The sequence below is a fragment of the Capricornis sumatraensis genome, chromosome 4 (genome assembly GCF_032405125.1).
Source record: "Capricornis sumatraensis isolate serow.1 chromosome 4, serow.2, whole genome shotgun sequence".
In the NCBI taxonomy this organism is placed as follows: Eukaryota; Metazoa; Chordata; class Mammalia; order Artiodactyla; family Bovidae; genus Capricornis; species Capricornis sumatraensis.
Genome location: NC_091072.1, coordinates 130,542,341 through 130,566,534, shown reverse-complemented (window position 1 = coordinate 130,566,534; position 24,194 = coordinate 130,542,341). Strand labels below are relative to the sequence as shown.

The window sequence follows — 24,194 nt, the reverse complement described above, 5'->3', positions numbered from 1 at the left end:
AACCCACTCCAGTGTTCTTGCCTGGAGAATCCCAGGGACGGAGGAGCCTGGTGGGCTGCTGTCTATGGGGTCGCACAGAGCTGAACATGACTGAAGCGACTTAACAGTATAGAAGCACACAGAATTTGGGCATTATTTCTTGATGAATGTGGAATGCTTCACAGTCAGAAAAAAAGGCTCAATAAGGGTACTTCTTTTTTAGATATGTAGAAAACATGAGCTGTTTAGCTTCCAAACCCAATCTCTTTCAGCAAATGCTGAGAACAAAATTGTACCTGTATTTCACACATCACTGAACCCTTAATACTCTTCTTACCCAGTATCTTGCTGATGTTGGAGTTGTGCATGTCAGGAAAGGCTTGAAGGATTTTCCTTCGTTCATCTTTAGCCCACACCATGAAGGCATTCATTGGACGTTTTATGTGGGGTTCATTGCTACCACGCCCCCTGGATTCTCTATAAATTCTTGATTCTGAGACTCCAGCACTTCCTAAAAACAGGGAACATTGCTTCACATTAGTGTTAAAACTTTTGGCAATCCCTTCCTTGCATTATTGTTTTACAGTCTATTAAAATATCTGAAAATTAAAAGCATATCTGATAACGGTACTTCCAGTTCTTGAGTCAGATGCTTGTTTATGAAGTTTTTTGTGATAAGCCTTGTGGTACCAAATATATTTGTATTTTTAAATTCATTTCTAATATATTTTTCCTTTCTTTTAAAGGACTGTACACTGTTCACTTTCAAGACCACACAAGAAACCATCACAAGAAAAATATTCAATGCAAACTGCAAAGAAGATAGTTGGGTTAGGTCAACAGGCATGCTGGTAGTGTAGAAATATTACATTAAAAAGCTCACAAAATTGTGAGACACCAATCTATTCAGCAAAATGGGTAACTATGGGTAAAGAAGTATCTCTGTTACCTGGAGACTGTCAGAACATAGCCTACTCATGTCCTTTTACTCCCTCTGAGGCTATATAAATAAAAACACTACTAAATAGATATTTGAGGTTAAAATACAATACAGATATCTCCTGTATTGTGTTTGGCTTTTCTTTGAAATTATGTTCTAATAAATGCATGAAATGTGCTAATGCAGCAATGTTGGTCTGCTTCTCAAAAGATGTACAAAAATAGTGGGAAAAGAACAAATGAATAGTTACATTACAATGGTTTCTTAGGAAGTCTACAGTTACATATACAAGGTGAAAAAGATAATATGTTCAATTTCCTGAATTTTCCCCCAACATCTAATTTATCCAAAGAGATCCATTGATAAGTACATTTCAATCAGGGAGACTCAGGATGAAACACAACCAGGAGTGACACTGGAACCTTTAGGAGCTTCAATCAGTCCTCTACGCTTTATTCAATTTTGTAGAATGGCTTCAGCAGATTAAACTGCTTCCTGAGATATTTGAATTTAGGCAAAGAAAATAAGAAGAAGCAAAATGTAGATCTCTGGCACTAAGTTTTCCAGGGTTATCATTATAAAATATGAAAGAGATATATTCTGGTAGCGGGTAAAAATTTCAATATTTTGGGGGTTTGAAAATTTGTATAATCAACAAAAGCACTGATTCTGCTTTTTTTCTTCCTTCATACTCCTTTTCCTGTCTTAATCTGAAGGAATAGGAATTAACCAAAATGACCCAGACTTGAAGACCTCGACAGCAGCAAACAGAAAACACAGCATATTTGGAGTTTCTCATTATTTCTCTTTCGTAATATACTCTTTGGTCTGATGAAGATTGGAAAATATTTTGCATACAAGCATGACTGAGTTTAACACATAACAGCAACAAACATTTTGATGTTTTAATGCTGAGTACCATGGGTATATTTTATCATGCTAATACAACTTAAAATTTATGAAATGTGTTATTACCAGTAAGTGTTGTTTTACTGACAAAAATGAGTGCCAATATATGGTGGCATCTCTCTAAAATGGGTTTGTAGCTAGCAAATGGTCATCTGCACATCTGCCTTTTCTTGTTCTTACACCTTACAGCAACATAAGCCTTAAAATGAACATTATGTGACTTCATCAAAGCTAAACAAGTTCTTTGCAAGTACTTAGATCAGGTTTATCTTCGCTAAGCAGAGTAGAAGATGGAAGGAAATGTTTGGATCCAACAGGCTAGAAAAACACAAGACTTTTTTTAGATATCCAATTCATTCAAATTTGGCCTCTACAGAATTATTGGTCAAATGCTCAGGCTTGGCTAGTCCCTTACCTTCTCACTGGTTGGAACTGGGGCAGTCTTTTCTATATAGAGGGATCTTCTGCTATAGTAACAAAATTGAGGACCATGCTCTTAAAATGCGTGTATGCCACCTGATCTGGGAGAGGGGTTCCCAGTCGGCGCTAAGTGTGAGAGGGAAAGCACTCTTTCCCCTCTTTGCTGTGCTATTAGAATTAGAGCATCAATTTATTTAGTTGTCCCTGTGGATGTTTAGAACATTCAGAGATGATATAGACAACAGAAGGCTCGAGTTACATGTGGGAAGCGTGAGGCTGCACAGTTTGAATTCTAGATGTGTTACAGAGTGTAGGCAGGACATTTGACTGTATGGTAGATAGCATTAAGAGGGAAAGGATCCCAAATGCAAGAAACTATCCTGAAAATGCCTTCTGAGCTCTGTATTCTGGTCAGGGTTTGACAAATGAAACCTTTAAAATGAGCTTAGGGATAACAGATTTCTGAAAAGTTTGTTTCAGGTGTAAGAAATATGGAATTGAGAGGGGAAATGATGATTGACAGCATGCGCTTTATAATCACACCATCTTGAATCTTAGACCTGCCCTTTGGCACTTACAGCTCTGTGGTCTTGGAAAAAATGACTACAGATTCCTAAGGGCCAATCTCTTTTATCTGTAATAGATGTTATCTCACAGAGTGTGCTGGGGAGAACATGTGAACTCTTACTGTAATGATCAGGTATGAGGTGGCTGTCTGGTATAATTTTTAGTAGTTTTAATTGGCATTAAACAGATACTTGTGCACAATACTGGAATAGATATGAAAACTTTCACAAACCATCAGAATCTCCACTCATATTGAAATCCATCATGGCATGGCTAAATTTTCCTTCTTCATTCTGTTTGACCGCCAGTTGCTGAGTCAGACTCTCCAGTGTTGTTTTTTCCTTAAAAAAAATTTTATAATGAGATCTCAGTCTGGAAATTATAATTATTCAAAGACTTTTTTCCCCTCTTTGGGCCATATATGGGCCATGTTTGTAACAACTCGAAAACTTATTTTTTCCCCCCTTTGAGTACATTTGCTTCAGGAAGTGATGAGATGTTGATTTATTCACCTTTACACATTCAGCACGTTATACTGGGGTAACTGAAGTCAACAATCAGTAGGAATTTTGAAGGAACTCTGATTCACAGAATCCCCTTATACAGTCTTGGCATTTGGGTTTGCTAAGCCGCAAGGATGTTTGCTGGGATCCTTGGAGACCACCTTCCAAAATCACAAAATGTGCATAGAAATTTCATGGAAGCAACCTGTTTTTACAGCATTTGGAATGCCTACTTTATTTTTAGCCAGACAGTAGAAGTATAGAAGTGGCATGGGGCCCAGAGAAAGTCTTCCAATAGTCAGGTGACCAAATGATAGAAACGTAATTCACAGTAGTGTCCTCTGGTTGCCATCTCCCTAAATGCCATCTGCATCTCTCATGTAAGGGTAATGAAGACGTTTAAATATTCATTGCTAATTGCTTGTCAAGTCTCTGTACATTTGATGTGAGTGCCTGCTACTTGGACCACAATTTGATTTGGATTGCTAAGCCAAAATATTGAATTGGCGAATTATTTGAGATAACAAATATACCAAAATTAGATCTGCAAAGACATCAAGTCATTTGAAAGCATGCAGTGCTTGATTTGAATTCACGAGAACATGGCATCACAAAGTAAATTATTTTCAAGAAAAATATAATGCTTAATCTAAACCACATGAGATTTTTAAACTATTTCCAAGTTAAGTAATTGGGTGATTTTTAAGCACAGAAAAGCATACAATAAAAGGTTTACAACTTTCTCTAGCACTCTCCATCATTGATCTGAGGGTGATATGGTTCCAGAACAGCTTTCAGAAAAGCACCTATTGGATTTCATAAAACTTGCCCAGGTTTCTTTTTAATTATGCACTTCATTTTCTCAGGAACACAGTCATGAATTACACAAATGAATCACATTTACTGCAGAACAGCTATAAAATGACACAATAAAATCTTCACAGAAAATAATCAACTATTTAAGATAATTATTACAGGGAAGGGACTCAACGAATGTTTCTATCAAGAACCAGTAGGATATTGAAATTCTTCACACAGTACGTACTTTATATCTACAAAATCTCTGACAGTAGTACAACTATACTAGATGAAAAATTCTCTTAATTTAGTGGCTTTGGAATCCATGTCTCTGTTCATCAAAGCTGGATACATGATTTAATAGAAAAAATATCTTAAATTGTCAATTGATATAAAATACAATAGGGGAACTGGAAACAAAAGAGTTTATATCAACTTTAGTTCTATAAGATTATATACTACTGACATTGAAATAAATTATATATTTAAAAACATACAGCCTTGCCCAATTTGTTTTGGAGATGAAAATGGTAATTTCAGCTGCTTTGTATGTTCTGAATTTTTTTTTGCTGAGAGTCTGCTATATATATTCAGCCAAGCCCAGGAGCACCAAGGACACCAGCTTAACAGGCTATCGTTATAGTAAATGTAGCTGCTAAAATAGAAGACAGTTACATTAAAAAAGAAAAAAAGAACAAACCACATTCCATCAGCATATTAGAGTCTCTGGGTCAATGAAGACTTTACTATCTTTGAGGAATGTACTGGGCATGGATTGCCTCTCAGGTTTTGATTTTAAAGTGTATAGGGCAATAATGCTACATACGTAGCACAGTGCCTTCATTCTGAAGTAAAGTCTTCTAAGAAGAAACAGCAAAATGAGGCAGTCAGAGTAAAAAAAAGAATGAAATGTTAAGTGACTCTGAAGATTCGGCATTCAGCTGTACGGATCTTGCACCATCTTACCAAGGAGCAAATTAATAAAGGCCAAGCTAAAGGACTAATTTACTAAAATTAGTAAAGGATGAGCTAAAAAGTCACAAGTAGATTTTACAATAAGTAACCACCCCACTCCAGTACTCTCGCCTGGAAAATCCCATGGACGAGGAGCTTGGTGGGCTGCAGTTCACGGGGTTGCAAAGAGTCGGACATGATTGAGCGACTTCACTTTCACTTTTCACTTTCATGCATTGGAGAAGGAAACGGCAACCCACTCCAGTGTTCTTGCCTGGAGAATCCCAGGGACAGGGGAGCCTGGTGGGCTGCCGTCTATGGGGTCGCATAGAGTCGGACACGACTGAAGCGACTTAGCAGCAGCAGTAGCAGCATATTAAAAAGCAGAGACATTACTTTGCCAACAAAGGTCTGTCTAGTCAAGGCTATGGTTTTTCCAGTAGTCATGTATGGATGTGAGAGTTGGGCTGTGAAGACATATGAGTGCCGAAGAATTGATGCTTTTGAACTGTGGTGTTGGAGAAGACTCTTGAGAGTCCCTTGGACTGCAAGGAGATCCAACCAGTCCATTCTAAAGGAGATCAGTCCTGGGTGTTCTTTGGAAGGACTGATGCTGAAGCTGAAACTCCAGTACTTTGGCCACCTCATGCGAAGAGTTGACTCATTGGAAAAGACTCTGATGCTGGGAGGGATTGGGGGCAGGAGGAAAAGGGGACGACAGAGGATGAGATGGCTGGATGGCATCACCGACTCGATGGACATGAGTTTGAGTGAACTCTGGGAGTTGGTGATAGACAGGGAGGCTGGCGTGCTGCAATTCATGAGGTCGCAAAGAGTCGGACACGACTGAGTGACTGAACTGAACTGAACTGAACTGAACTGAACTGAATCATCTACCTCTAAAGCACAGCGTATAATAAAATGATTCAATTAGTTACTCCAAAGTGGAATTTGATACTTAAGAGGATGTCAGTAGGAGACAGTGGAAGTAAACACAGTAAGCTGTACTTCTTTTGTGACCTTTTGCATAGTCATTTAAGCTAATTATCAGACACATTAATAGGGAAAAGGAGAGGTGACTGGAGGAATTGAAGAAGATGTGGTGTAACTTTAACTAAAACACCTTATCAGCTCAGTTCAGTTCAGTGACTCAGTCGTGTCCGACTCTTTGTGACCCCATGAACTGCAACACGCCAGGCCTCCCTGTCCATCAACAGCTCCCGGAGTTCACTTAAACTCATGTCCATTGAGTCCGTGATGCCATCCAGCCATCTCATCCTGGATTGTCCCTTTCTCCTCCTGCCCCTAATCTCTCCCAGCATCAGGGTCTTTTCCAATGAGTTAACTCTTCGCAAGAGGTGGACAAAGTATTGGAGTTTCAGCTTCAGCATCAGTCCTCCCAATGAACATCCAGGACTGATCTCCTTTAGAATGGACTGGTTAGACCTTCTTGCAGTTTAAGGGACTCTCAAGAGTCTTCTCCAACACCACAGTTAAAAGCACCAATTCTTCGGTGCGCAGCTGTCTTCACAGTCCAACTCTCACATTCATACATGACTACTGGAAAAACCATAGCCTTGACTAAACGGACTTTTGTTGGCAAAGTAATGTCTCTGCTTTTGAATATGCTATCTACGTTGGTGATAACTTTCCTTCCAAGGATTAAGTGTCTTTTAATTTCATGGCTGCAGTCACCATCTGCAGTGATTTTGGAGCCCCCAAAATAAAGTCTGACACTGTTTCCACTGTTTCCTCATCTATTTGCCATGAAGTGATGGGACCAGATGCCATGATCTTTGTTTTCTGAATGTTGAGCTTTAAGCCAACTTTTTCACTCTCCTCTTTCACTTTCATTAAGAGGTTTTTAGTTCTTCTTCACTTTCTGCCATCAAGGTGGTGTCATCTGCATATCTGAGGTTATTGATATTTCTCCTGGCAATCTTGATTCCAGCTTGTGCTTCTTCCAGCCCAGTGTTTCTCATGATGTACTCTGTTTATAAGTTAAATAAGCAGGGTGACAATATACAGCCTTGACATACTCCTTTTCCTATCTGAAACCAGTCTGTTGTTCCATGTCCAGTTCTAACTGTTGCTTCCTGACCTGCATATAGGTTTCTCAAGAGGCAGGTCAGGTGGTCTGATATTCCCATCTTTTTTAGAATTTTCCACAGTGTATTGTGATCCACACAGTCAAAGGCTTTGGCATAGTCAATAAAGCAGAAATAGATGTTTTTCTGGAACTCTCTTGCTTTTTTTGATGATCCAGCAGATGTTGGCAATTTGATCTCTGGTTCCTCTGCCTTTTCTAAAACCAGCTTGAACATCTGGAAATTCATGGTTCACGTATTGTTGAAGCCTGGCTTGGAGAATTTTTGAGTATTACTTTACTAGCGTGTGAGATGAGTGCAACTGTGTGGTAGTTTCAGCATTCTTTGACATTGCCTTTCTTTAGGTTTGGAATGGAAACTGACCTTTAATAGCATGTAAATCAAAATGGTAACATTGACACAATTTAAAAACTCTCACTGACAATAAATTCAGAAGACAGAAGAATTAAGGTAAGGGGGTATATCATAAAACACATGAATGGTTACCTGATAAATATATGGTATGTGTATATATACATGTGTGTATATATATACATATATATATTATATATATAATACAGTGGTTATTGTAAATAATTAGCTATACAATTCCAGACAAAAATTGATCCTGCTGTAAAAGTTCATATTTAGTTCTTCTGTATACAGGTATCTTTGTATAAACAACATTCCTGGTAATACACTGAATTGCCAAAAGAATGACCTGGATATAAGAATAGTCTCCGAAACTTTAAATTCAATCTATTCAGGAATATAGTAGGAGAATCAGCCAAATGATATAAAGCACAGATGCTGGTACACTGGGAAGACTCTTTTCATTTCATTTTGTCTAATCCCATACATCCCTGGCCATCCCCTTCCCAAAGAGACCACCTGTGCACTGTCATGACTAAAACTCAACCATTTGATTCTGAAACTTAGGTTAAAGAGTTCCTTTCCAAATGTGTGAATATTACTGATAAAGGTGATTCCCAAAGTTATCATAATGAAATTAATCCATTCTAAATTTTTAAAGATATGAGAATACAAGACCACCTTCCTTGCCTCCTGAGAAGTCTGTATGCAGGTCAAGAAGCAACAGTTAGAACCGAACATGGAACAACAGACTGCTTCCAAATTGGAAAAGGAGTACATTAAGGCTGTATATTTTCACCCTGCTTATTTAACTTATATGCAGGGTTCAGTTCAGTTGCTCAGTCATGACTGACTCTTTACGTCCCCATGACTGCAGCACACCAGGCTTGCTGGTCCATCACCCACTCCTGGAGCTTGCTCAAACTCATGTCCTTCAAGTCAGTGATGCCATCCAACCATCTCATCCTCTGTCATCCCCTTTCCTCCTGCCTTCAGTCTTTCCAGGCATCAGGGTCTTTTCCATGAGTCAGTTCTTCGCATCAGGTGCCCAAAGTATCGGAGTTTTAGCTTTAACATCAGTCCTTCCAATGAAAATTCAAGGCTGATTTCCTTTAGGATTGACTGGATGAATCTCCTTGCAGTCCAAGGGACTCTTGGAAATCTTCTCCAATACCACAGTTCAAACGCATCAATTCTACAGCACTTGGAGAATCCCAGGGGCAGAGCCTAATAGGCTGCTGTGTATGGGGTCACACAGAGTCGGACATGACTGAAGCGACTTAGCAGCAGCAGCAGCAGCAGCAGCAGCTTTCTTTAAAGTACAACTCTCAAATCCATACGTAACTACTGGAAAAATCATAGCCTTGACTAGATTGACCTTTGTCAGCAAAGTAACATCTCTGTTTTTTAATATGCTGTCTAGGTTGGTCATAGCTTTTCTTCCAGGAAGCAAGCATGTTTTATTTCATGGCTAAAGTCACCATGTGCAGTGGTTTTGGAGCCCAAGAAAATCAAGTGCCACTGCTTTCATTGTTTCTCCATCTATTTGCCATAAAGTGATGGGACAGGATGAAATGATGTTCATTTTTTGAATGTTGAGTTTTAAGCCAGCTTTTTCACTCTCCTCTTTCACTTTTATCAAGAGGCTCTTTAGTTCTTCTTTACTTTCTGCCATAAAGGTAGTGTCATCTGTGTATCTGAGATTATTGATATTTTTCCCAGGCATCTTGATTCCAGCTTGTGCTTCATTCAGCCCAGCATTTATCATGATGTACTCTGCATATAAGTTAAATAAGCAGGGTGACAATATACAACCTTGACGTAATCGTTTCCCAATTTGGAACCAGTCTGTTGTTCCATGTCCGGCTCTAAGTGTTGCTTCCTGACCTGCACACAGTTTTCTCAGCAGGCAGGTCAGGTGGTCTGGCATTCCCATAGAATTTTCCACAGTTTTTTGTGATCCACATAGTCAAAGGCTATGGCATAGTCAATAAAGCAGAAATAGATGTTTTTCTGGAACTCTCTTGTTTTTTTGATGATCCAATGGATGTTGGAAATTTGATCTCTGGTTCCTCTGCCTTTTCTAGATCCAGCTTGAACATCTGGAAGTTCATGGTTCATGTGCTGTTGAAGCCTGGCTTGTAGAATTTTGAGCATTACTTTGTTAGCGTGTGAGATGAGTGCAATTGTGCAGTAGTTTGAGCATTCTTTGGCATTGCCTTTCTTTGGGATTGGAATGAAAACTGACCTTTTCCAGCTTTGCGGCCACTACTGCATTTTCCAAATTTGCTGGCATATCCAGTGCAGCACTTTCATGGCATCATCTTTTAGGATTTGAAATAGCTCAAGTGGAATTCCATCACCTCCACTAGCTTTTTTCTTAGTGAAGCTTCCTAAGGCCCACTTGACTTTGCAATTTAGGATGTCTGGCTTTAGGTGGGTGATCACACCATCGTGGTTATCTGGGTCATGAAGATCTTTTTTGTATAGCTCTTCTGTGAATTTTTGCCACCTCTTCTTAATATCTTCTGCTTCTGTTAGGTCCATACCATTTCTGTCCTTCATTGTGCCCATCTTTGCATTAAATATTCCCTTGGTATCTCTAATTTTTTTGAAGAGATCTCTAGTCTTTCTCATTCTATTGTTTTCCTCTATTTCTTTGCACTGATCACTGAGGGAGGCTTTCTTATCTCTCCTTTTTATTCTTTGGAACTCTGGATTCAAATGGGTGTATTTTTGCTTTTCTCCTTTGCCTTTCACTTCTCTTCTTTTCTCAGCTATCTGTAAGGCCTCCCGAGACAACTATTTTGCCCTTATGCATTTCTTTTTCTTGGGGGTGTTCTTGATCACTGCCTCCTGTAGTTCTTCAGGCACTCTGTCCATCAGATCTAATCCCTTGAATCTATTTGTCACTTCTACTGTATAATCATAAGGGATTTGCTTAGGTCATATCTCAATGGTCTAATGGTTTTCCCTAGTTCAGTTTAGGCCTGAATTTGGCAATAAGGAGTTCACTATCTGGGCCACAGTCAGCTCCCAGTCTTGTTTTGGCTGACCCTATAGACCTTCTCAATCATTGGCTGCAAAGAATACAATCAGTCTGATTTCGGTATTGACCATCTGGTGATGTCCATGTATAAAGTCTTCTCTTGTGTTGTTGGTAGAGGGTTTGCTATTCCAATGCATTCTCTTGGCAAAACTCTATTAGCCTTTGCCCTGCTTCATTTTGTACTCCAAGGCCAAACTTGCCTATTACTCCAGGTATCTCTTGACTTCCTATTTTTGCATTCCAATCCCCTATAAAGAAAAGGACATCTTTTTTTGGTGTTAGTTCTAGAAGTTCTTGTAGGTCTTTATAGAACCATTCAACTTCAGCTTCTTCAGCATTACCGGTCAGAGCATAGCCTTGGATTACTGTGATACGGAATGGTTTGCCTTGGAAACGAACAGAGGTCATTCTTTTGTTTTTGAGACTACACTCAAGAACTCCATTTTGGACTCTTTCGTTGACTATGAGGGCTACTCCATTTCTTCTAAGGGATTCTTGCCCACAGGAGTAGATATAATGGCCATCTGATTTAAATTGGCCCATTTCAGTCCATTTTAATTCACTGATTCCTAAAATGTTGATGTTCACTGTTGCCATCTCCTGTTTGACCACCTCCAATTTATCTTGATTCATACAATATTGTTCTTTACAGCATTGGACTTCATATTTCAGTGCCATATCTTTTTGCCTTTTCCTGCTGTTCATATGCAGAGTACATTTTGCGAAATGTTGCACTGGATAAAGCACAAGCTGGAAGCAAGATTGCCGGGAGAAATATCAATAATCTCAGATACACAGATGACACCACCCTTATGGCAGAAAGCAAAGAAGAACTAAAGAACCTCTTGAGGTAAGTGAAAAAGGAGAGTGAAAAAGCTGGCTTAAAACTCAACATTCAAAAAACGAACATCATGGCATCCTGTCCCATCACTTCAAGGCAAATAGAAGGGAAACAATGGAAACAGTGACAGACTTTATTTTCTTGGGCTCCAAAACCACTGCTGGTTTCATGGTGACTGCAGCCATGAAATAAAAAGATGCTTGCTTCCTGGAAGAAAAGCTATGACCAATCTAGAGAGCATATTAAAAAGCAGAGACATTACTTTGCCAACAAAGGTCTGCATAGTCAAAGGTATTGTTTTTCCAGTAGTCGTGTATGGCTGTGAGAGTTGTATTATAAAGAAACAGAGCGCTGAAGAATTGATACTTTTGAACTGTGGTGTTGGAGAAGACTCTTGAGAGTCCCTTGGACTGCAAGGAGATCCATCTAGTCCATCCTAAAGGAAATCAGCCCTGAATATTCATTGAAAGGACTGATGTTAAAGCTGAAACTCCAATACTCTGGCCACTTGATGCAGAGAGCTGCCTCATTGGAAAAGACCCAGGTGTTGGGAAAGATTAAAGGCAGGAGGAGAAGAGGATGGCAGAGGATGAGGTAATTGGATGGCATTACTGACTTGATGGACATGAGTTTGAGCAAGCTCCGGGGGTGGGTGATGGACGGGGAAACCTGGCATGCTGCATTTCATGGGTTGCAAAGAGTTGGACATGACTGACTGAAAACTGAACTGCACTGAAACAGAGGCAGCTGAATCAAAATGAGGGCAGTATATATCAGGTAGAGAGCTGGTAAATGGGAAGTTGCTGAAAATAAGAAATAGCGAAGAAAATGCTTTTGTGAAAATAGAAAAATACATTGATATGTAGAGGTGACAATTTTACCAATTATACTCTTAATTCCACTGGCTGATCAAGAGCACATTAGTCAAGAATTTGTACAGAAAAATACCCCTACATACCCCCACTCTTAAGAGCAGGGTTCTGGAACACAAATCAGTACAGCACTTAATTCTTTAAACTGCCCTCTCAATGCTATTCAAACACTGTCCTGAAACTTACAAGATTCATTCATCTTCTCTCTTTAACTTTTTTCCTATTAGAAATAAAGCGAACAACAACAACAAGAAAAAGCAAATTTAAAGCATTACTGGCCAAAATTCTGAACAGCCCTGAGGAACATCAGAATACAGGGTGTAAACAGATTAATGACTACAAAGAAGTCAACATGAAACAGTCCTAAGGATTTGCAAATAATGACCAAAGAAGATGACCCATATGCTTTCTCTCTTGGATAAAAACTTTCTATTGGATTACAACTAGAGTTCCTTTGGAAAGATGAGTCCTCTCTGGCTAATCAAATCTTATGCAACTTTGTGAGTTTACTAAGATCAAGGAGAAACTTTAGGTAAAGTCTGTTTTTACTAGAAAAAAACATTTCTGATCCCATGTTGACTTGGACAAACATTCAAGTGAATTGTATCTAATCTAGAGAAGAAAAGAATGTTTTAGACAATATAGTTTCTTGGGATCAGATGAATAACTCTAAAACTCAAATTCAAAGAACCATTATTAATGTGTTAATATTCTCTTAGGGACCTGGCAGCTGGTCTCAGGTTCTGTGGCTTATCCAATAACTTGAATAATGGAAAACAGCACATGCACTGTTTGTCCATGACACCAGGCTATGGTGGGAATCAACAAGGAGAGCCAAGAAATAGCTAAAGAGATGTGGGTAATTAGTTGATTAGAAGTGGTCATTAAAGATCAGTGCTTTTTAGGCCAACAATATTCCAAATGGCAAAAGGCTACAGATCAATGGTTAAAGGACATATTTAAAAATACAGGCAATAACCTATATAGAAAATAATGACTTTGGGATCAGGAACATGAGATAACTAAACTCTGTCATATACATTTGCCATATTACTTAAGACAATTAACCTCCCTGAGTTTCAGGGTCCTAATTTGTAAAATGGGGTTTTAATATATGATAGGTACTTATTAAGTTTAAAAAATGAAGAAGATATACTTTTAACATTACAGAAAAATTAAATGAGAGAAATGGAAAAGAAAAATATTCTTCCTAGAATATAAGAATTACAGGAATAGTTATTTCAATATGCATATTAAGTATCCTGCTATGATTATGATCCTTTATTGTCCATGACCATAGTGGACAAATATGCATTAAAATGGAGATACTTGTAACAACTCTAAAAGTTGTTGGGATTTTTCTTCTCCTCCTGTGTATCACCCCTGACAATATACTTAATCTTTTATATTTTCCATTTATTACTCAGGCGTGATATAAGACTAGTATTATTTAAATTGAAAAGTACTCCTATTCCATTTCTTCAGCTTACATAGAAAACAACTAAAAATTCACTGTGTTTGTAAAGGCTCAAATGCACATCCTTGTTGATATTTCATGGAGCAGTCAAAACAAAACAAAAGAAACCCACACAAATTGTGCTTTACAGGAAGTAGATATACTTCCTTACTATCCTAAGCCTAAACAGTACATGAGTAGATGCTTCCTCTATGACTCCTTGAAATTGGGATTTATAAGTGATGAGCTGTGCTTACCATCACACAAACAAACACAAAGAGATGGGCTGTGGATCAGCTATCATAATGAACATCCCTGAAATAAAGCCCACAGAGCTATAAAAGTCATAAAAAGCACATGCATGAAATGACAGAATAGAGTGTGACTGTCAAATGTTGACTCAGTAACAGTTAAACCCCTTCTGGCTGGCCTTTTTTATGATCTCCTTCTATACTAATGGCATGGGAAGAAGAAAGAAACAAAAAAGGTTTTTAACCCTCCAATTATGTGAACCTCAGAGACCACCAAAGAAGATAAAAGATTATTTATAATGTCATAACGATTTATCAGTTGGAGATTTTTTTTTCATTGGCTTAAGTAGGATATAAAGAAACAATCAACGTGCCTAAGACAACCCTCCATCTCTCGGTTTCACCCTTGTTTACTGAGATTGCCATTTTCTAAAAAAAAAACAAGCATCCACCCATGTAATATAACTGCACAAATGGAAGAGAAAGCTTTGTTGTAAAAGCTTTACAACAAATAACGTACAAACACACATGCACACATACACACTTTCGTCCAACACCAACAAAAATGCAATCTGAAGAAAATTTTCACTTATTTTATTCTGGTCAAGTGTGAATTTCGCAGACACTTTGGTATTCATTAGGAGTATTTTTCCATTCATTTTCTCAATCAGAGAATCATATGAATATATGAACTAAGGGATAGGAAAGGTCTATAAATATCTTTTCGTTTAGTCATCTAAAAAAAAAAAGCCTTATCTAATCCTGATTTTTTCCCTTCCAAATTCAGAGATTCCTATTGTGAAGAAAATAATAAATTAGAACCCAAATTTTGTTTCCACAATTTAATTTCATTTTGTGAACTTTGGAAGCCAGCTTCATGATATGTCCCTTAAAGTATAATCCTTGCTTAATTTCATAGAAACTTAGTTTCATCAGGAAATCTGATCAAAGTGAATTGTATTGGCAGATCAAGTTTCCTTACGAAGTATTATGGAGCTGAAGGTAGACGGAAATGTTTTGAAGGAAATACACAGCTTCTATGAATTCAAATCTTAATCTCAATGAATACATCTCCAAGACAGAAAAATGACTTGTGGGTAAAATCGATGAATCCCTATTTATAATTTTTAAAGAACTGATTGTAAAGTGAGATAAATATTAGAAAGTTGGATATAAAGAACAAATTCTGATTTTCATGAATAAAGAGAAAAATTGAGAAACAATGACCTGAGCACTTAATGTATGTTCTGGAAAAGACAGAGCTGATTGTTATAGATTTGTTCAGGGTCCTTTGTAGAGGAGGTGGTGACAAGAAGCTAATACAAATTTACTAAGAAAAACTATGTTGTGATGGTCTAATTTATTTTTCTACAAAAATTGGAAAACAGACTAGGGAAGCTCATGGCCATAGTGTTTTGGAATTCAGCTCAGCTTTGGGTTATATTCCTATCAATATAGTTGTTGTCTTCATGGAGAAAGTGCATAGGGCCTTACAAGAGAGTGTTGAAGAGGAGATCAACAATCTCTGTCTTTACATATCTTAAGAAACTCCAGGTTTATGAAGAACCAAGACCTATATTTGTGAAAAAGAAACAGGATTTGGCCATATATAATAAAGCAATAGAATACTGACCAATGGTTGTAAGTTACCACGTGAAAGCATATGAACCACTGAAGAAAGAGTTATATTAAAAAAAAGATTTCTATTCCTTGAGTGGGCTGTCTTAGCATGCAGAAATTTTCACCTCCCTGGAGGTTTTCAAGTATTGGCCATATGACTGCCTGCCTGGCAATTCAACATCAGATAATAGGTTGCATTAAAGGCACTTTTCACTTTCTTTCAATTCTATGTTCCACTTGACTGGAATTGCTCAAAAAAAACTAAAATATTTTGTAAATATATAAAGATATACATGTTTCTCAATCTATGATGATAATTTCCTCAGAAGCTGTTAATTAGTTTCAAAACGTAAAGGCACTCCATTTATAGTTGAGAATGCTATAGTCATTTTCTTAAATTCAAGGAAGATACTTCAAACTATGGTTAAGACTTACCTGGTGGCTCAGACAGTAAAGTGTCTGTCTACAATGTGGGAGACCCGGGTTTGAGCCCTGGGTTGGGAAGATCCCCTGGAGGAGGAAATGGCAATCCACTCCAGTACTATTGCCTGGAAAATCCCATGGACAGAGAAGCCTGGTAGGCTACAGTCCATGGGGTTGCCAAGAGTCAGACATGACTGAGCCACTAGTGCAGGTGCAGGAGGGCCTAGAGGAGCCATCCCACGTTGACGGTCAGGAAGGGCGGCAGTGAGGAGATACCCCTCATCCAAGGTAAGGAGCAGTGGCTGCGCTTTGCTGGAGCAGCCATAAAGAGATACTCCACGCCCAAGGTAAGAGAAACCCAAGTAAGATGGTAGGTGTTGCAAGAGGGCATCAGAGGGCAGACACACTGAAACCATACTCACAGAAAACTAGTCAATCTAATCACACTAGGACCACAGCCTTGTCTAACTCAATGAAACCAAGCCATCCCTGCAGGGCAACCAAAGACGGGTGGGTCATGGTGGAGAGGTCTGACAGAATGTGATTCACTGGAGAAGGGAATGGCAAACCACTTCACTATTCTTGCCTTGAAAACCCCATGAACAGTATGAAGCGGCAAAATGATAGGATACTGAAAGAGGAACTCCCCAGGTCAGTAGGTGCCCAATATGCTACTGGAGGTCAGTGGAGAAATAACTCCAAAAAGAATGAAGAGATGGAGCCAAAGCAAAAACAATACCCAGCTGTGGATGAGACTGGTGATAGAAGCAAGGTCCGATGCTATAAAGAGCAATATTGCATAGGAACCTGGAATGTCAGGTCCATGAATCAAGGCAAATTGCAAGTGGTCAAACAAGAGATGGCAAGAGTGAACGTCGACATTCTAGGAATCAGTGAACTAAAATGGACTGGAATGGGTGAATTTAACTCAGATGACCATTATATCTACTACTGTGGGCAGGAATCTCTCAGAAGAAATGGAGTAGCCATCATGGTCAACAAAAGAGTCCAAAATGCAGTACTTGGATGCAATCTCAAAAACAACAGAATGATCTCTGTTCATCTCCAAGGCAAACCATTCAATATCACGGTAATCCAAGTCTATGCCCCAACCAGTAATGCTGAAGAAGCTGAAGTTGAACGGTGCTATGAAGACCTACAAGACCTTTTAGAACTAACACTCAAAAAAGATGTCCTTTTCATTCTAGGGGACTGGAATGCAAAAGTAGGAAGTCAAGAAACACCTGGAGTAACAGGCAAATTTGGCCTTGGAATGCAGAATGAAGCAGGGCAAAGACTAATAGAGTTTTGCCAAGAAAATGCACTGGTCATAGCAAACACCCTCTTCCAACAACACAAGAGAAGACTCTACACATGGACATCACCAGATGGTCAACAGCGAAGTAAGATTGATTATATTCTTTACAGCCAAAGATGGAGAAGCTCTATACAGTGAACAAAAACAAGATGAAGAGCTGACTGTGGCTCAGATCATGAACTCCTTATTACCAAATTCAGACTTAAATTGAAGAAAGTAGGGAAAACCGCTAGACCATTCAGGTATGACCTAAATCAAATCCCTTATGATTATACAGTGGAAGTGAGAAATAGATTTAAGGGCCTAGATCTGTTAGAGTGCCTGATAAACCATGGCATGAGGTTTGTGACATTGTACAGGAGACAGGGATCAAGACCATCCGCATGGAAAAGAAATGCAAAAAAGCAAAATGGAGGCCTTACAAATAGCTGTGAAAACAAGAGAGATGAAAAGCAAAGGAGAAAAGAAAAGATATAATAAACATCTGAATGCAGAGTTCCAGAGAATAGCAAGAAGAGAAGAAAGCCTTCTTCAGTGATCAATGCAAAGAAATAGAGGAAAAGAACAGAATGGGAAAGACTAGAGATCTCTTCAAGAAAATTAGAGATACCAAGGGAACATTTCATGCAAAGATGAGCTCAAAAAAGGATAGAAGTGGTATGGAGCTAACAGAAGCAGAAGATATTAAGAAGAGGTGGCAAGAATACACGGAAGAACTGTACAAAAAAGATCTTCACGACCTGGATAATCACGATGGTGTGATCACTTATCTAGAGCCACACATCCTAGAATGTGAAGTGAAGTGGGCCTTAGAAAGCATCACTACGAACAAAGCTAGTGGAGGTGATGGAATTCCAGTAGAGCTATTTCAAATCCTAAAAGATGATGCTGTGAGAGTGCTGCACTCAATCTGCCAGCAAATTTGGAAAACTCAGCAGTGGCCACAGGACTGGAAAAAGTCAGTTTTCATTCCAATCCCTAACAAAGGCAATGCCAAAGAATGCTCAAACTACCGCACAGTTGTACTCATCTCACATGCTAGTAAAGTCATGCTCAAAATTCTCCAAGCCAGGCTTCAGCAATACGTGAACTGTGAACTCCCTGATGTTCAAGCTGGTTTTAGAAAAGGCAGGGGAACCAGACATCAAATTGCCAACATCTGCTGGATCATAGAAAAAGAAAGAGAGTTCCAGAAAAACATCTATTTCTGCTTTATTGCCTATGCCAAAGCCTTTGACTGTGTGGATCACAATAAACTGTGGAAAATTCTGAAAGGGATGGGAATACCAGACCACCTGATCTGCCTCTTGAGAAATCTGTATGCAGGTCAGGAAGCAACAGTTAGAACTAGACATTGAACAGACTGGTTCCAAATAGGGAAAGGAGTTCGTTAAGGCTGTATATTGTCACCCTGCTTATGTAACTTATATGCACAGTACATCATGAGAAACGCTGGACTGGAAGAAACACAAGCTGGAATCAGGATTGCCGGGAGAAATATCAATAACCTCAGATATGCAGATGACACCACCCTTATGGCAGAAAGTGAAGAGGAACTCAAAAGCCTCTAGATCAAAGTGAAAGAGGAGAGCGAAAAAGTTGGCTTAAAGCTCAACATTCAGAAAACGAAGATCATGGCACCTGGTCCCATCACTTCATGGGAAATAGATGGGGAAACAGTGGAAACAGTGTCAGACTTTATTTTCTTGGGGTCCAAAATCACTGCAGATGGTGACTGCAGCCATGAAATTAAAAGACGCTTACTCCTTGGAAGGAAAGTTATGACCAACCTAGATAGCATATTCAAAAGCAGAGATATTACTTTGCCAACTAAGGTCCATCTAGTTAAGGCTATGGTTTTTCCTGTGGTCATGTATGGATGTGAGAGTTGGACTGTGAAGAAGGCTGAGTGCTGAAGAATTGATGCTTTTGAACTGCGGTATTGGAGAAGACTCTTGAGAGTCCCTTGGACTGCAAGGAGATCCAACCAGTCCATTCTGAAGGAGATCAGACCTGGGATTTCTTTGGAAGGAATGATGCTAAAGCTGAGACTCCAGTATTTTGGGCACCTCATGCGAAGAGGTGACTCATTGGAAAAGACTCTGATGCTGGGAGGGATTGGGGGCAGGAGAAGAAGGGGACGATAGAGGATGAGATGGCTAGATGGCATCACGGACTAGATGGATGTGAACCTGAGTGAACTCCAGGAGTTGGTGTTGGACAGGGAGGCCAGGTGTGCTGCAATTCATGTGGTTGCAAAAGTCAAACACAACTGAGCGAATGATTGGAACTGAACCTAAAATTATAAAACAAAAGCTAAAAAAGATATGATTACTGAAATAAATTTTGTGAAGGGACTGTCTAATAATACTCTGATTTACATATTTAAGTATATCGTGAAGGACACTGTCTTCTGTCTGAATTCAACATTACTGCCATGTAGAGGAAGAACTCACTGAGTGTGGAGGTGTAACGCACAGGAAAGCAAATCAAAGGAATCCGTAAGAAGCATATAATTCACAAAGGGGTCATATGAATAATATCATGGTAAAATACAGGACTTTGCTTATATGTCCCAGGGGTGATTACGGTTTGTACATGTGGAAAGGAGAAGGCAGGAGAGGATAAAACTAAGACCTGGGTTTCAAGTGTCAGAAGTCAGCCAAAGTCTAAAAAACAGAGTTTATTTCAAACCATGGTAGATACAGATACTATGCACATCAAGTCAGACCTGAAGGGTTAATGTGAGAAAAATAGGAGGCCAACAAAGAAAAACAGAATTCACAACCTACACAGGATGTCCGGTAGGTGGGAGGGCTGCATAGATGTAAACACAAAGCTGGAATGAGGTCTGATGATAACTGTTCTATAAACAATGGGTAACTCAGTTACTGAGCTACAGAATCGTATAGAACTTTTTCATTTTTCCATTTCATAGAATAAAGTTGTAAAACTGTCTGCCTTCTTATGAACGTAGCCTCAGTAGCCAGTAGTTACTTCAGCTAAATAAATATAATTAGACTATTTTAAAGAGAAATGGTTTGGTTCCGAAATACCGGGTCTGACAAATAGAAACAGGCATAAAAGGGTTATAGTTCACTTTTCAATTATCCATGGTAGTTTTAGAGAAAAACTCAACAGTAGAATAGATATTTAAAATCTCATTTTAATGAACAGCCAAAACTTCACATGTTTTATGAGTGCTGCTATGAGAAGCAAAATAAATAAGATTGAACATATTCTTTCTGTTTTCTGGCTCATTCTCAAAAGAAGGGGGCTGTGTGTAGTGAAAAAAGGGAGACCTAGAAAGGGAACAGAAACAGGAAAAACAAAGAAATGAAGAAAAGATACAGACAGAAGCTATGGAGATGCTGGTTGCTAAAAGGATTTTTTGTGTGTGATAAGTCCTCAAAAATGTACTAAATGAAATACATGGCCAACGCTGGGGTACAAGCTAATCAAACAGGCACTGGCTTACTTTCTTGTATGTCTTCAGCATGGTCCATTAGAAAAGAGACTGAAATTTAAACCAGAGGACCTTTGTTTAAAAACTGATCTACCACTTGAACTCCTATAATAATCTCACATCTCAAGTTTGTTTTTTTTAAAAAAATTTTTAAAACAAAGATATGAATACTGTTCTGTTTATACTATGGTACTAAACTGAAATTTAATGTGAAAGCAATTGGAAAAAGGTAAGATGCAAACTAAATATATCAGTAGCCATTATTGCTCCTTTATTACTTGTATACTCATAAACAAGTCTTTCTCATCTGTAAAAGAAAAGGTGCAAGTGGAAAGACACAATGGGACCCTTTGAAATAAATGCTAAACTCAGAATATTTTCCTCATAATTTAAAATCCATATTGTTAATGTTATTTGAAATAAACAAGGAAACACAATATATCTATTAAGTATGAGAATAACTGAAAAACAAATGGTTCTTTGATTAGTTCAGTGCCTAATGTTGAACTGTCTTAAAGACAACTATTTAATCTTGAGGCTAAGAAAGGGAGAAAGGGAGAAGGGAAGGAAAGGCCATTCTTAGTAGACCAGGTCTTTAAAAATAACATTTCTCGTCCAACAACAAAAGTGACTCTTATTTTACTTAGAAAATTTGAAAAAAATCAGAAATGTGCATACATACATGTAAATTTACAACCCCGTCATCTTGGCATAATGATTGTTTATTCTTCTTCTGGTCTTTTATCTGTGCAACATGGAAATGTACTTTAAAAATATCTAGATTATCTCCACACAGTGTTTTCAAATGTGCTTTTTTCAGGAATCCTATCGTGAGCTATCCTCATATCCTTAAATGAATAGACAATTTCAATCATCAGAGAGGCCTGTGGGTGTCTATCTGAAAGCCCAATTTGGCATGCCCTGTGTGTCTCTTTTTATTGGACCATCCTGCACTAACCCCTCTACCAGAATGATGTAAAGAACACAAGACTCTCTGTTTGAAAACATGCACAGCTTTTCTAGGCTTGAAAATTAAACCATAAAAAGTTTACTGGAAAAAAAAAAACCTTTAAAAAGCTCCTTAAAAACTCACACCATAATTGCTCCCCACCAAGCGTGGGCACTTGCTAGCTGCAAGTAGTGGCACTGTGACAAATGTAGCAAAACTGAAAGCAGGCTATACTAAGAGAAAGAAAAAGTCTTCCACTGGCCATCTGTGAAAATAAGGCATGTGGCCATTAAATGCAGAGGCTGTAAATATACACAAACTCCATGAAGCAAATGGCAAAAAAGGACTAAACTTCAAGCTCAAACAAATCAAAATGTTTAATGCATAGTTACCACTGCTGGACGAAAACAGCTCTGATCTTTGCAGTCTGCAAACTCGGCATGTATTTCAATTAAATACCCCCAAAAAGAAAAGAAAGAAAAAGAAAGAAATGAAAAGACACAGAAGAAAACCATCTGGAACAAAAGGCTATAGACAGCCTATACTCAATTTCTAGAAACAAACAGCCCCTTTAACTTGCATCAGCCTGTCGAGAATGTCGATTGGAATTATTGAAAGGCTGACATATAGAGTGATGGATGGGTGATGACATAATACCTATTTGCCTTTTTGTCATGGTCTGTGAAAACTGGCTGCTCTGTGCTGATAATATTCACCAAGGGGTTTTCCTCTCCCCTCCTGTCCCATAAGAAGTGTTCCCTAGCTAAGACACTCAGAATTAAGAAGGTTTTATGAAAGAAAAACAAAAGAAAAGAAAACCTAAGGATCAAATGCCAACTTGCATATAAAAAGCTGGTCTAGATTTTCTAATAATGAGTTGCCTAGAAAGCAGTTCTCTATCCATTTTACATACATATTTAGAGAGAATCCAATAATAAAAAGGCAAATATTCAATTTCAGATTTCATGTATCTTTTAATTAAAGTTATCAAATAAATAATTACATGTAGAGATAAAAAAAAGATATACTCTTATTTTTATAAAGACAGAATCTTAATCATTTGTGTTATTTTAGTTTGTTCCCAAGTAAATTCTAATCAGAAGGTTTGAAAGTCAAGGGACATCTTGACAAACACCCATGTGCACCCCAAGAAAAACTATTTTGTCCCACTGTTGCAATGATCTATCTCATTCCCCCCTGAACGATTTCCCTAACATGGCTTCCTCCTTCATGGGAGTTTTTCCTCTTAGCACTGAAATGTCTAGCTCTAATTTGACTTCTCTAATTCATTTTAGCTAAAGGCAACATCTCCAAAAGCCATCCATAAATCATTAATTAATTGTAATGCCTGCCACTGAATACAAAGGCGCGAGTTCCTCCATGCTCTTTTTCAAAGCAAACCTGTAATTCGCAATTCCTCACATGCCTTCTCCTTATCTAAGAGCAGGAGCATGTGTTAGATAATGTTCAACTAGATACACTGTGTCAGTTTCTGAAGAGTTAACACTGTTGGCCCCATCCATCAGCTGGCTAGCGAAGCATCAGGAAAGAATGATGGATGTAAAATTATTACAGGGCTGCCATCTGATACACTTACTGCCATTTGTAACTAATGCTGGGACTGACACACTTTTTTTTTCATTATTAAACATCCACATTAAGTCAACATTGGTCACTGTCATTTCGTGTTCAGCACTCTGTTAAAGGGAAAGAATAGGGTTGACAATGGCAGAAACGAGGAGGTTGTAATGGAAGAGTTTCAAAGTGCCAGGGTAAAAATATTAACTTTTGTTTAGAAGTCCATCCATGTTGTAAGTGGTAAGGCTTCTTATGAATGTGACTGACACCAAATAGAGAAATTGATTTCATTATTGGGTAAATCATTATAAAATATACACCTATTCACTAAATTTTCATCTTATTCTGTAGAAATCTGCCAAGGATTTCACTGAATCTCAGAAGGAAAAGTAAGACACTTTTCCAGATATTCTTACTTGCAATTAATGATTAATGCATACCATGTGCAGGTGTTTAGATTTCACACACACTTCAGGCAATTAATGTTTGATGCATAAATTCTCTACCTTAAGACATATTTGTATGTGTATTTTTGTGAGTGACATCTATTTTATACATAAGAAGTCATACAGAAGTTGGCCATAATATGTAGAAACTATGTTAATGAATATACACTCACTGACTTGACCTGGCTCCAAGCAATGTTTTCTTGTATGCATGCCTGTATGAAATTTAATTCCTTCTGAAAACACAGACAAGGTATAAGGAGGCCCTGGGCATGTAACAGAGAGGAGCAAAGGTAGGGAGGAGCAAAGGTAGGTAGATAGATGACATCAAATGTAACCAAAACAAACCAGCTTTATGATGAAGATATTTGAGAACCTCGATTATCATTTCTATAA

At 38.3% G+C, this 24,194-nt stretch overlaps 1 protein-coding gene across 1 annotated transcript in view; it reads right to left on the bottom strand.

The window, feature by feature from the left end:
• Positions 1-24,194, bottom strand: part of SOX5 (SRY-box transcription factor 5) — an 837,625-nt gene that overhangs the window by 9,085 nt on the left and 804,346 nt on the right. The window contains exons 14-15 of the mRNA XM_068970546.1: positions 3,048-3,156; positions 317-490 (exon numbers count right to left, since the gene is read on the bottom strand). Coding sequence (XP_068826647.1) covers positions 317-490; positions 3,048-3,156 — 283 coding nt within the window. The remainder of the gene's footprint in view (positions 1-316; positions 491-3,047; positions 3,157-24,194) is intronic.